The sequence below is a fragment of the Talpa europaea genome, assembly GCF_964194135.1.
Source record: "Talpa europaea genome assembly, chromosome: 3".
NCBI lineage: Eukaryota > Metazoa > Chordata > Mammalia > Eulipotyphla > Talpidae > Talpa > Talpa europaea.
Window position 1 is genome coordinate 51,803,773 of NC_140069.1, and position 14,940 is coordinate 51,818,712.

At 39.4% G+C, this 14,940-nt stretch overlaps 1 protein-coding gene across 1 annotated transcript in view; it reads right to left on the reverse strand.

The window, feature by feature from the left end:
* The window catches only part of CSPP1 (centrosome and spindle pole associated protein 1), a gene marked incomplete at its 3' end in the record, with an annotated part of 93,727 nt that extends 87,858 nt beyond the window's left edge, over positions 1–5,869 (reverse strand). The window contains 2 exon segments of the mRNA XM_084229470.1: positions 3,402–3,501; positions 5,252–5,869. Coding sequence (XP_084085596.1) covers positions 3,402–3,501; positions 5,252–5,350 — 199 coding nt within the window. The 5' untranslated portion in view covers positions 5,351–5,869.
* Positions 5,870–14,940: the final 9,071 nt, after the last annotated feature.

A 14,940-nucleotide genomic window follows, 5' to 3' on the forward strand; every position in this document is an offset into this window, starting at 1 on the left:
CCGGTTGGCTCAAAGGGTTAACATGCAGCTTGGGAAGCTGTTCACAGCCTCTGCAGCACGAGTTCGAACCCCGGCCGGATAGGGAGCAACCCACATGGCACAGCAGACCTTTCCTGACTCTCCCGCTGCTCCCTCAGCAGTGTACTTTGGTTGATCTGCCTGTTCTGTCCCCCGCTCTGTCTCTGGTGAATGCTTTCACCCCCCCACACCTCTGGCCTATACCCCAGTTCTTGTATGCATAAATAAATCTTCAAATAAATAAATAAAAATAAAAATAGCTATTTTCATGAATTACTGATTGAAAGGTTGATGCAAGGGACAGGAATGCAAAATCCCACCAGGAATGAGGAAGCCCACCTAGAAAAAAATCAGACAGTAAACCTGTTCCCACCTAAAAACCCAGTTTCCCACCCTGCAAACCCATTTTCCCACCTGACCTCTCCTCACCCTATAAAAGCCTGCCTCCCCCTGGCAACGGGCGCGACTTCACTCACCCCCACCTTGGGTCTGTGAACCTCACCCGGGGACACAATAAAGTTTCCTGCCTGTGAGAAACTTTGCCTGGCTCTCCTTCTCCTTACTGCGCCAATCCTTTCACTGATGACCCCAATCTTTGTGGGAAGATTGACTGGAGAACTAAACACTGAAGAACTCAGTATTTAAGAGAGTGATATAAAAGTAACTGGGGAGAGTAAATATAGACAATTCAACTTTTTTTTTAACCTGTTTCTTTTTTAAAAAAGATTTATTGATTTATGCATACAAGAGCTGCGGTACAGGCCAGAGGTGTGGGGGAGTGAGAGGATTCACCAGAGACAGTGGGGGGGAGGTGCGCAGAACAGGCAGATTGACAGAAGTATACTGCTAAGGGGAGCAGCGAGCGAGTCAGGAGAGGTCTGCTGCGCCATGTGGGTTGCTCCCTATCCGGGTGCGGGATTGAACTCATGCTGCAGAGGCTATGGACAGCTTCACAGGTTGCGTCTTAACCCCTTGCACCACCAGGGAGGCCTAGACAATTCAAGTTTTGCTATAAAGAACCATGTAGAGATTTTCAGCAGTTAGAAGAACATAAAGCATTTTTATTTTTTGCAAGGTATGAGTTATTACAGCAATGTATGCTGATGTAAGTGATCTAATAGAGAGGGGAAAATCTTATCCTGATGAAGTTTATTTTGAGTGGAAAGATGTGGGACTGTTAGACAAATGGAGGAGTTGGTAAAAGGCACAAAGACAGTTCACCTGAAGTAACAGAAGACAAGGCAGAATATCTAGTACAAATGTGGGCTGGTTACAAGGTGTAAGAGTAGGAGAGTGCAAATTCTAATTTCTAATTCTCAGTGAAATAAAAAGTAACACCATGGGAGTGGGAGAATAATTAAATTTCAGGAAATGAAAAATTTAACAATTATATAGCAGAGTGGAATAGTAAATGTACTAGAAATGTAGTAAAGTCATCAACATCATTAAGGTCCACTCTGAGTTGTTATTTAGTATTTTAAAGTAGGAAGTGTTACAGAGTTATGTATTTTCTCTATCCAAATTTAAGTACATAGGTGCCAGCATACAATGGCACAGAATTGGATTTAATAAGAGTTGAGATTTTGCCAAATAATTAAAGGAAATAGAGGCAAAATGATGAGAAAAGAGAGGTGCAAGGGAGTAAATATGTTATACAATGGAACTCAGGTGGCAGAGGAAAGAAGTTATGGAGTACTTCATTGAAAGAGGAGTAGAATCAATAGTCGTGATAGGGTCAGTTATTTGGAATCAAATACTGTTGAGGCGGGATACAAGAACAAAAATAGCTTGGGAAAAAACAGGAAGTACTCATTAAGGAGTATTCTTGCAACTGAGTGGTACCATAGGTCTAGGATGTGACCACTGGAGTGGGTGTTCTAAAGAAAGGTGGAAGATAATTATGAGATAAGAGGAAGTCAAGGACTTGAAGAAGAGCTAAAATCTTTTAAGGATTTAGGGGTATGATACTAGACTTTAAATAAATTCAACAAAATGATGGTGCACACAAGAGTCTGATGTGAGAGGTGACAGAGAGAAGGGAAGGCATAATGATATGGAAGTTGCAGAGGAATAAGCCAGGCATCTATTCCATCTTCAGGATAAAGGAGATAAAAAACCAGCACAGCATCTGGCACACCATAAGCACTTAATATAGGTTACTTGCTGATAGTAGCAACAATAGCAGCAGCAGCAATAATGGAAAGAACAGAACAGTAGATTTGAATGATTTTTATTAATCTCTCAAACATTAGTCTCCGCAATTAAATTATCTTCATGATTTCTCTTTGCAAAAAAAGGTTTCTGGCAAAAAGGTTTGTGGCAAATCCCAAAATATCTTTTCATTTTGAGCACTTCTCATTCTGAGATCTTTTTCCAGTAGAGACAAAGAGCCCATTCAGTCTCTTGGTCAACAACCCCCTGTATACCAAGTGGTTTACACACACAAAGCATTTAACACTTGTGAATTTACCTGTGATCATGAAAAACAGCCCATATGAGAACAACAACCAAATAACTCAGTATCCTATTTTGCGTCTTTTATGTGAAAAAAATTTCAGTCATCATCAATAATTCACAAGACAAATTTTAAAATTATTCATACATTTTCTTTAACAAAAAAGTACACCTACAACAAGCCAAAATGTGGTAAAAGGGTGGTAAAAAGGCCCAAATATGGGCCTCCCTGCTAGTACAAGGATTAAAGTCTCAGCGCTATCAAGCTATCGCCAGTCACTGCATCATGAGTTCAATCCCGGGCCAGGAAGCTAACCCAAAGAAGGCACAGCAGACCTCTCCTGTCTCACCTGCTGCTCTCCTCAGCAGTGCATTTCAGTAGCCCTGCCTGTTCTGCTCCCCACTCTGTCTCTGGTGCATCCTCTCAGTCCCCCAAACCTCTGGCCTACACCCCAGTTCTTGTATGCATAAATAAATAAAATTAAATCTTTAAAAAAAAGTTTCAAATATTTGCATATCAAACCATAATCAAAGAATCAGTGTAACTGCAGTTATTAACTTCTTAGTTTCAAGAATCATCAATAATTAAGTCTTTTCCCAAATAGCATTTTGTATTCTTTAAGTATACTTTCTTTGATTTTGTAAATAAAGTCCACCATTGTTATTCAACAGTTAACACACACACATACACACAAACTCTCTCACATACACGCCATTCAAGTTTTTCAGCTAAGTTTTAGTTACATTATATGTACTTACTTCCATGATTTCTGTAAATCATAACCAAGGCAGTATCATTTAAAATGATTATAAGATTCTCAGTATGAATTACATTTCACATGTAGACTTTAGTACCATATGTTTTTTCACAACAGCCTGCTGTTGTGCTGAGATATATTAAAATAAATTTAGCACATCTAGTGACATACCTAAAGAACCCCTTGTCTGTTGACTGTTTGGTGGTATGTTTTCCTTGGCCATGGAAATTAATATTTTACTGTTTTCAGAAAGCTTCTCTGATGTCTTTCCCTGAAAGAGATTATTTATATAAGTGGGTAAAAAAGAAACCTACAAAATATATAATTCAGCAATTTTATTAAACAACTGTATAAAATAACATGATACATCATAGAAGAAATTTAAGCATAAGATTTAAGGAATTAGCCAAATGTATTTAGTGCAATAATAAATGTTTTCATATTTAGTTCATTCACAAATATTCACTGAGGACTTAGCAGGCCCTATATTCCAGATGTGGAAATACATGAGTAAAAAAAAGCAAACATTACAAATTTTTGTTATCATGGAGCTCATAAACTATTGTAGAAATAAAAGTAAACATAATAGATAATTGGGTTATGTATTATATATAGAGTGACAGGTAGAGACTACAGGGAAAGAAAAAAACAGAAGAGGTATGTTACCTCAATTTAAAAAAAAAAAAAAAAAACAGAACAAGGAGGCTCAGAAATAGACAGCAATTGAAATGCCTTATTGAGCAGTAATACGTACATGAACAAAGTAGATAATAAAAGCCCTTTTCTCATAAACTCGTGTAAAATATAACTGTAATCACTGGAAATTATACTTCATCCATAGTTATCACACAATAATGTTATCAGTAAAATTCCTTTATAATTAGGATGTGCATCTCAACCAAGACACCTTTGTCCAAGACAAATACTAAGCCAGACAAGACATGGGGAGAATAAGTAAACCAAGACAGTCTTGAGCAAACCAATACTATATGGTTATTATGTACCATATAGCAGATATAGGTTGTATCAATGAGAGAGGGTATCACATCTGTCTAGATTAGTGCTATGTTCTCAAATCCTAGCTCACTACCTAGAACAGTCTCAAAAAACATTTGCCAAATGGATAAATTACTGTAGGAAACATTTTAACAATCTATATTCTAAAAAGCAAATATACAAAATTTTTAAGCTATTCTAATAAATTCACTTTTACAGATCTCCAAAAATTTTAAGACATTCACACAGAACTTTTTTCACACAGAATGTGAAAACTTGCTTTCGTATCTATTGTTTATATTCTGAAAGTTCCTTATATTATAACTAGTCTCCTAGACATTTCAGAAGGCACATATATTATTAAAATCCTAATAACAAAGACGAGAAACCATGAGACACCAACACCACAAAAGAAAAACTGCATTCTTAACAGCACATATTACTTTGATTTACTAAGTGAAATGACAACTTTTCCTCTGTCCTCGAAAAACACACCATGGAAGTTAAGCAAGGTACGTTTGGAATGAGAGAATAGATATCACATACTATCTCAGCCACAAAGCAACTATATGATCAAAGAGAAGTTACTAACGTCTTAGTTGTAGGGCACTTAAGAAGTACTATAGTGTGGTAGTTAAAAGAGAATCAGCCCTGGGGTCAAATCAAGCGCGCGCGCGCACGCATGCGTGCGTGCGTGTGTGTAAAACAACCTTTCTGTTTCCTTTTCTGTATAATGGGAGATATAATCACACTCTTCCCATGGAGCTATGTAACGTATTAAGAACTAGGCCTGACATATAATAAGAACTCAATAAATGTTAGCCATCATTAAAAAAAGGAAAAAGAAAAACTGTACTAAAAATCACTGATCTCTTGTCCATAGTAAGGTTCTGAGAGTTAGAAATAAAGCTCAAATTAAAATATGAAACAGAAAGTTCTCACTCATACAAGAGGATGTTTTATATCTACAGAGGGCTAATCTTCATAGACAATTTAATAAAACACATTACAAGAAAAATATTTACTTTCATTTCCATATAAGGTGGGTCACGTTCCAGTTCTGCTTTGTCAATGGCCAATTTGGCTTTTCGTTCTTCAATAAATTCATCCAGATTATCAGTCATTATGCAGGTACTAAAAAAAAAAAAAACTTCAGTGAGCACAACTATATCAAGTATTTTCAGACTAACAACATGCCAGCTTAGTACACATTTAGTATTTGATTTCACTTATCAAATTGTGAACTTCAAATGAGCTCTATCAAAATATGCCTCCTTCTTCCTCCCAATTTCCCCCCAAAACCTACAACATATTAAAAAAAAAAAAATAGAAAAACAAAACATCCCCACCACCTCTATAACATACCAAAATAAAAAAAAAAAAAAATCAAAGAAAACTGATTCTTAAGTAAAGCACCTTTTCTTGTTTGTTTTTTGTAACTATTTGGAGATAATCTCAAATTCCCAATAAAGCTACAACAATAAGAATAGTACCAAGAGCACCCAGGTACTCTAGGATTTCATACCACTTGCTTTATCCTTTGTGCACACAAGTTCATGCTCTCTTTACACACACACACACACACACACACACAAATTTTATTCTAAAATTATTCAGAGAAAGAATTACATGGATTATGACCCTTTACCCCCAAACACATCAGTGTATATTAAGAACTAAGCTATTCTCTTAAATAACCTCAATATAATTATCAACTTCAATAACACTGATTTTTTTAAATCTGATATCCATGTTTCAATTTTGTCAATTGACATAACAGTGTTCTTGATGCATATTTCTCTCTCTGAAGTTCAAGATCCAGTCTAGATTAGGTATTACACTTCATTGTTAGGTCTCTTTAGCTTTCTTTAATTTGGAACATTTTCACAACCTTCCTTTATCTTTTACAACATTGGTATTTTTTTAATATAGCCCACCTACTACCAATTTTTTAATAGAATATTCCTCATTTGGGGTTGGGCTCATGTTTCTTCATGACTGATTCAGGCTATGCATCCTCAGAAGACACTACTAAGTGGTGATGTGTCCTCAAGATGTCAACAATTAGAGATATTTTATCTGTCCTTCATTAGTATACTATTTTTCTACACCTTGTCAAGACAGTGTCAAGAAATTTCTGCATCATTCCCTTCTAACTACTAAGCAATATGCAGGGAGACACTTTTAGACCACGCAAACATCTTGTTCCTGATCATTTCCTTGATTTCCTTGTTCCTGATCATTTCCTCAATTGGTGATTCTAAATTGATCAGTATTTTTTTTCCAATAAACTCTGGAGTTGTTTTTAAATTTATAAGCGGTTGTTCCTATAGGGGAATAATTTATATACCATAAAATTCACTCACTTTAGTGAACAATTTCATAAGCTTAGTTTTCATACAGCTATGTAATTATCACAACAAATATACTTTATAATGCTTCCACTAAACCTTAAAAAGTTCCCTCATGCCCTTTTGTAACTAATCTTCATCCCCACCCCTAACTCAGGCAACCACCAATCTGTTTTCTGTCTCTACACTCTTGCTTAATCTAGAAAGTTGATGTAAATTGATCATAATGTGATCAATTCTTCTGAATCTGACTTAAAACTAAACCAAAACATATTTTTGAGTCTCATCTTTGTAGTTTCATCTATCAATAAGTAAAGGTTTCTTTATTGCATGGAAATACTACTTTTTGTTTATTAACACACTGATGAACACTTAGGTTGTTTCTAGTTTGGAGCTATTTATGAATAATGCTGCTGTAAACATTCATGCACAGGTTTTTTGCATGTATACATGTTTTCAATTCTCTTCCATACATATGCAGGAATCCAAGTGCTGAGTATTATATAATTATGTTTAACATTTTGAGGAACTGCTGAACTACTCCTCTAATTGCAAATTGACTACACATTTATGTACACAATGTACCACACATTCCAACCAACCATGTATGAGGACTGCAACTTCCACACAGCCTCACCAAAGCTTGGTATTTTCAGGTAGGTTTTTTTAAATCTTAAGTCATTATACTGGCTGTACAGTAGTATTTCATTATGGTTTTAATTTGTATTTCTCTAATGACTATGGTATTATCTTTTCATGTGCTTATTTGCCATTCACATGTTCATATCAATAGCCACTGGCAAAATAAGTATCTAATCAAATTGTCCACTTTTCAAGGCAGAAATCAGAGAAATCAAACACTGTACAAAAATAAACAATGATACATTTACTAAAAAAAAAATTTTGTATCACTTAAGTTATAAGATTTCTTTAAATATACTTGATACGGCCTCCCCGGTGGCGCAGCGGTTGAGCGCTGGGTTGCGAAGCTGCCCGCGGCCTCTGCGGCGCCGGTTCGATCCCCGGCTGCTCCCCGACCACTGGAGGAGGATCCCACATGGCCGCAGACCTCTCCTGCCGCCCACTGCTCCCCTCAGCAGTGTACTTCAGTCCTTCTGCCTGCTCTGCTCCCCACTCTGGCTCTGGTGAATTTTCTCACCCTCCCGCGCTTCTGACTGTACCCAGTGCATGGTATAAACAAAACAAAAACAAATAAAATAAATAAATAAATAAAAACATGCCTCTATAAAAATAAATAAATAAATAAATATACTTGATACAAGCCCTTTATCAAACAAGTTCTGTAAATTTTTTCTCCCAATCTGTGATCTATTCTTTTTTTTTTTTTTTAAAGATTTATTTTTATTTATTTATTTATTTATACAAGCACTGGGTACAGTGAGAAGCCCGGGAGGGTGAGAGAATTCACCAGAGCCAGAGCGGGGAGCAGAGTAGGCAGAAGGACCGAGGCACACTGCTGAGGGGAGCAGCGGGCGGCAGGAGAGGTCTGCACGCCATGCGGGACCCTCCTCTGGTGGCGGGGGAGCAGCCGGGGATCGAACCAGCGCTGCAGAGGCTGCAGGCAGCCCCGCAACCCAGCGCTCAACCGCTGCGCCGCCGGGGAGGCCCTCTGTGATCGATTCTTAAGTTTTGTAATGTTCTCCTTTTTAAATAAACAATTTTTTCAGAGCAGTTTTAGACTGATTCACAGCCCAATTGGGCAAAAGGTACAAATTTCCTATATATCCCTTGCCTCCACTCATGCATTCCCCACCAAAGTCAAGTATTTTCTTCAGAGGTTTTACAGGTTTCTCTTGCATCTAAGTCTATGATCCATTGTGAGTTAATTTTTGCAAATGGTTTAAGGTTTAAGGGCCAAAGTTCAATTTTTTGGGGTATGGATATAAAATAATCCAGCACCATTTTTTGAAAAGATTATACTATCCTCGTTGAACCTACACTTGTCTTTAATGTTTTTCAAAAACCCATGAAACTTCACAATTAGGTTTATGGAGGGAAAAAAAGAAAAAGAAAATAGATTTATGATTAAAAAAAAAAAAAAGGAGATACTGATAACCAAAGGTTTAAGTTCTAGACTCTAAATGGACATGGAATTCTGGAGAGAAATAAATCAGAAGAAATTGGCTGATTTGGAAAGGTTTGATTATCTAAATTGCAGTAAATAAAACATGTTAACAGACATTTCATGGTAAAAATTAAAGACTCAAAGAAGAGGATTACATTAGTTATTTACTTAAAAATTAACTATTTTAAAGATAACAGTTGAAGCCATGACAAATGAACACCGACAAGAGTAGAGCCAGAACTTAAATGCTGGGCATTGCTTACTTGAGGGAACTGAAGCTGGGGTAAAAAAATACAAAGAAGGAAAAATTGAAAAATTTTTGTTTAATGTAATTTGTGGGGGGAAAGAAAACAAAATAAAACTAATAAACTGTATCAAATCCAAGAGAATTAAGGGAAAAAGTGCGCCCTAAAATAAATGTTTGGGAAGCATTAATTGGTGAAAGAAATATTACAGAAAAGCACCTCTGCCTTAAAAAAAAGGTTGGAAATTTAATTAGCACCTAATATGAACTTCATTATATTCTTCTTCTAAAAAGAACACTAATTTAAAGTATGATTTTAGCAAATGATATTCCAAACCAATAACAGTTAATGTATTTTAATAATTTTTAATTGGCTAATTCTCACAAAAGGTTTTTCTTAGTAAAAATTAAAAACAACAGTTTTCATGTTTAAAAAATCACTTCTTAAAATTCCCTAATTTTCGGGCCTCCCTTGTGGCACAGGCGGCTGAGCATGGGGCTGTGAAGCTGTCCACAGCCTCTGCAGCGTGGGTTCGATCCCATCCAGCCAGGGAGATACCCACATGGCACAGCAGACCCCTCCTGTCTCACCCACTGCTCCCTTCAGCAGTATATTTCAGTCAGTCTGCCTGTTCTGCTCCCCACTCTATCTATGGTGAATCCTCTCATCTTCCCGCACATATGTATCCTGGTTCTTGTATGCATGAATAAATAAATCTTTGGGGAAAAAAATGACTTCTTCTAAAAAAAAAAAAAAAATCCCCTAATTTTCCTAAATATTTTATTTCTGATAGAAATGTATGATAGGATAACATACTTGCCATAGATAATACTTTTCAATCAAATTTTATATAAAAGTTAAGCAGAAATGCCATTAACCTTAAAAAAAAATCTTTTACTTTGAGTTAACTAAAGTGTCCACATAATCTTGTTAACAATAACTAATTTAACTTGTTTACTTAGTTATTTTAACGACTTTGAAAGGTATCTTTCTGGAATTTATAAACACTTAAATTTCCCTTTACTGCAATAATATCAACTACAAATTCTAGTATTGATTTTATATGACAATACCCCTAGTAATAAAACTTATCTTTAAACAATGGTAGTGAGTATAATATATGCTAGAGCTAAAACAAGAGACTTATCAAAGTGTATGTTTAACCATTTCTAATTTTGTTTTACTGACAAATCAGATTAAAATATTTTAATAGTAAATTGATGAATCAATGATACTAATTAGTTTTCTCATGTCAATGCCCTCAGAACAAGACCATGAGTTGGTTTTACTACACACTGCATTGAGAAATACAGCCTCAGTGCTCATCATAGGGAACTCTGGATTACCTTAGTAAAAGAGTTTTAGAGAAGACTTGGAGGATTTGGACTTATGTTAGGTGATTGAGGGGAAGGTTTAAGGAAGCAGAGCTTTACTCTGGATGCTATTAAGAAATGAGGATAATTCTACGCTTGGAGAGCTCTGGAAAGCTTATTTACAAGGTAAATAAGGAAACCTTATTTATAGAGTAATGCCAGAGCTGTAACTAGTAAAGAGACAGCAGCCTCTCAGATTAGCTGGGAGAGGGGATGTCTGGAATTTTGTGGCTTTGACAACATTTATGTTTTATTTATATATGGACATGATTTTGGAACAATATTGTTTTCTTCTTGATCCATCAGAGACACAGCAGTCTTGTCTGATGCTGACATTCTGTATAATTATTTATGTGCAACAGTAAAACACCAAGCCTCAGCAGTCATGCCAGGGCAGTTCATAACAATACCAAGCCCTTGGTCATATTATCAGTCAATGTCTAACTGTCACAGCAAATGAACGCTTGCATAAAAATTATTTCAACTCCAAAATTATTCAACTACTTAGAAAAAGAACGGATATAACATAAACGCAAAATAGAATAAGAATGTTTATGTTAAGTTTCTATCACAGTTAACATTAAGTTGTTAAGTTTATAACACAGTTCACTCCCCAGCTAGGTACCTAACCCATATGGCCCAGCAGACCTCTCCTATCTTGCCTGCTGCTCCCCTCAGCAGTACATTTCAGTAGATCTGCCTGTTCCTGCTCCCCACTCTGTCTCTGGTGAATCCTCTCACCCTCTGCACCTCTGACCTACACCCCAGTTCTTGTGTGCATAAATAAATCTTTCTTTAAAAAAATGTATGGCACATCTGAAGTCAATAAACCATAGCTGTTTTATTAACTCTTAATTGGATTTTCATAGTCTTTATATACATCAATACAGTACTCATCTTTTTTCTCAAGCCTCCAAATAAAATACACTGAGATTTAAAACAATAATTGACACTTGGCTACCAAAATCCAAAACAACATCTCTAAATCTTAAATTCAAGCCTTTTATGCTCATCATATAGACGAAACATAAAGCAAACCAGAACTCATTCTGATAAGCCTTTGCCAATTTAACAAACAGACCAGCAAGAAAGAACTGAGTATTGCCCAATTTCTTCTTCTAATTTCATCAACCACAAGGAGAGGTAAAATGGTGCTCCCATCCTTACCCCTCTGGAGAGGAGTGCAAATTTCCTTCCCACTATGAAAGCATGAGGAGTAAAAAATAACTCCCCTCCTAAAGGAAGACACTGTCTAGAAGTTAGGGGGATGCAAAGCATAAGATATGATTCATGACCTCAAATCTGAAGATAAGGCTCCCACCAGAGTGGCTAAGTCTAGCCAGACGGGGTTAGGGATTGAACATGAAGTATCCATAAAGAATTCAGGGGCAGTACCAAGAAAACAACTTTAATGTGTATGAAATTCAGAATAGAGCTCAGGTGTGGGGATATGTGTTTAGCAAGGTTGTTTTTTGTTTTTGTTTTTAATGATCACTAAAACTAAAGGAGAAAAGACTGCCTGGAAAAAGAAATCCTAGAGTAGGATCCAGTTTGGGATTGAGGACAGAATAGCAGGGTGTGATAACATATGGGGGTAGAGTTCCTAGAAGTGTGTGTGTCCTAGAACAGCTGGATTGAGGTGAACCAACACGTTTTTCATTTCTCATAAGATTATTTTTCAACAATTGGCAGATACTCTTTTTCTTCTGGCATACAACACCCACATAAGCAAGTTATTTCCGTGGACTTCCAAACCTGCCCCCTAAATGTTGCTAAGAAGTAAGTACCAGATTGCTGGAAGAGGAGACTGGAATAGTGAAAATTTAAAAAGCACTATTAGGTGTATTAGCAAATGTTAATAACACATCAGTAATGGGGAGTAAGGGCAATCACATATATTAGTCAGTTTTGGGGTTATTAGGCAAAATTGCCAAAACACTTGCTCAAACAACTCTTTCTCCCTCTCCAAAAAGCAATCAGAATGTAAGACTGACATTAAAAAGACAATTTAAAAACTGCTCAAAGTGTGTAATAGTGTGTAAATACAGTCTGAAAACTGTACTGGTATCTTCATGTTTCAAAATGTACCCTATCTAAAACTCCCCTTCCAGAAGGTCATTTGTGGTATAAGAGACCCAAAAAAACTTAGTATCTGGGGAGCATTTCAGCAGCTATTTAGTGTCCTCTGGTTTAAAAAAAAAAAAAGAATTACATGCAGAAAAGAAGCATCTTACTGGTTTCCATGGCTTTTTTTTTTTTTTTTTTTTTTTGCTTGTCAACATGACAAGTCATTCTTTCATTAGAAAAGCAGAACCTCTTTGAAGAGTGTCTTTTTCACAAACGCATTTTGGTTTTTCTGAGATGTTTGCAAACGAGGTGGTGGCTTAGAATTTATTCTTTCCGGAAATCTAAACTTAATACTACATTCTTGAAAATCAGCCTCCCTCAAAAGATAAAATTTCCTTTGCTAACACTTACTGAAACAGGATTCAAATCTCCTAGAAAAACTCTAAAATCGAGGCAGTCGGAAGAGGCTCAAACTCAAAAGACAAATACGATAATAGTAACCTCGCAGGGCTCTGATGATTAAATAAGTTTCACTTGCAAAGCAAGGCGCTGGGAACAGCGCGGGGCACACAAGCACTCACTAAACGTTAACCATTAGCCCGCAACGAGGAAAAGGAAAGGCGCTTCTGGAGGCTTAGCTCAGCAGCAGAGACCCCGCCGAGGTAGGGGGAGGGCGCGCAGGAAACCAGGCACAGCAGGTCTCCGGGCGCCGTGGGTGGCAGCCTCGTTACCAAGCGTCAACTGGTTGTTAAGCAACCGGGTCTCGACAGCACCCCAGGCGGCCGCAGCTGTTGCAGGTAGGGAGTCCAAACCGCGTAACCAGGGCATCGTCCCCGGGCCTGCCCAGCCGCGGCAAGACTCCTACCCCGAGGCACCTCAGCCCCCGGAAACCAGACACCGCCCCCAACCCGGCAGGGGAGACTCCAGCCCAAACCCCGAGGAACGCCCCCAGCCCGCAGCCGCGAGACCCCGGCCACGACCCCGTAACTGGGCACCGCCCCCAGCCCGGCGGCCGCGAGACCCCACCTGGCAAGGAACTCCCGCCTCCAAGCCCCAGAATCCCAGCACCCCCGCAGGCCGGCCAGCCGAGCCACCCCCTTCCCCGGAGCCCCAGCCCCGGCCCGGGTCCGCGAGCCCGCAGTCCTGGGGCACCCTGCCCCCTCCACCCGTCAGGCCGCTCCCGGCTCGCCGCTGGCGGGCACTCACTCGGGGAGGCCGACTCGCGTCTCGGAGACACCCGGCGCCCCAGCGAGGCTCTTCGCGGGGGGACGAGGTCGCGGCGGCCGCTCGGCGCGGGAACTGTGTGACAAGTCAGCCGGCCTGAGCCCCGCCTCTCCGGCCGAGCCCTCCGCCCGCCCTAAGCCAACGGCCAAGCGCGCCCCGCCCCCACTACGGCCGCGGGGCCGGGGGAGGAGGCCGCGCGCCCCAGCGCGCCCCCTGCTGCCCCGGAGGCCGCACAGGCGCTCAAGCCGTCCCCAAGGCTCGCCCTCACCCAGGCTGCGGACTCTGCAATCTGGTAGTGCCCTAGCTCGGCCTCCAGGCTAGTGTCAGTGTATCGTGGGAGCCACTTCGCAGGCTACGTCGACTCCAAACCCACCAAGCCCTCGCTGGCCTGAGAACGAAGTCAGAGCCTGGAAGGAGAAAAAGGGGAAGGGTAGCAGTGAGAGAAAAACTGTTGACACAACTTTCCGGAGTATTTCTTCTCTCCCAGGAGACTGATTAACTTCTTGTCCAGGGCCTTTTACCAGTTTTAACGTATTCAGTTATGCATACCGAATGGCCACATGAAATCACTAGAGAAGGGTTCTATAACTTCCAAGGAGAGTGAAATTAAGAGTCCTTCGTCCTAAGTAACAGTAGATGAGGGTTTTTAAGGTAAAATTTCTTCAACTGGAAGGCACTATCAAAATCACAGGTGTGGAGGGGGGTTGGGGAGAAGTGTGATCTCGGTAATTCTAATGGTTTTAGAATTCTCCGTATTAGGGACTGAAGAATGCGACTCAGAAGTGTACCCTACACTCTGAACCTTACAGTGAAAAGAAGAATTTCTAAGTAAACAAATACATTATTACAATGCAATAGCAGTTATAAAAGCACCTACAGACATCGTGGAAGTAACAGTAACAGTATAGGGCAGCCCCGATATTGAACGGGCTGCCTGGCTGTGGGTCCTCACCCGCGCATTTACAAGGGACTTATTAATACTCCACTACTGGCATACACAAAAGGTTAATAAAAGGTTTATTTACAAGGGAAAAGGAAATAAGGAAAATGTACAACTCAGGGAGCAAATGGGGAAATAAAGTCTTTAATGCGTCCTACCCGATCCGCCGACCTGGAAACCCAAAAAGCACTTTCCGAGCTGGCCGGACGCTGTGAGCTGGCGGAGAGTCAAAATGGGGGACCCCTCCAAAGCCCAAGTGGCTGGCTTTTATACCAACCTGGCTGCTTAACCCCACCCTCAGGTCCCAGCCACCTTCCCTTTGGTGGTGATGGGATTTGGAGTTCCCAGTGTTTTTGGCTTTGGCCTGGGGTGGGGGTGGAGTCCACAAAGCCTGTATGGAATTAGCTTTAGGATATCTTTCACCCTAA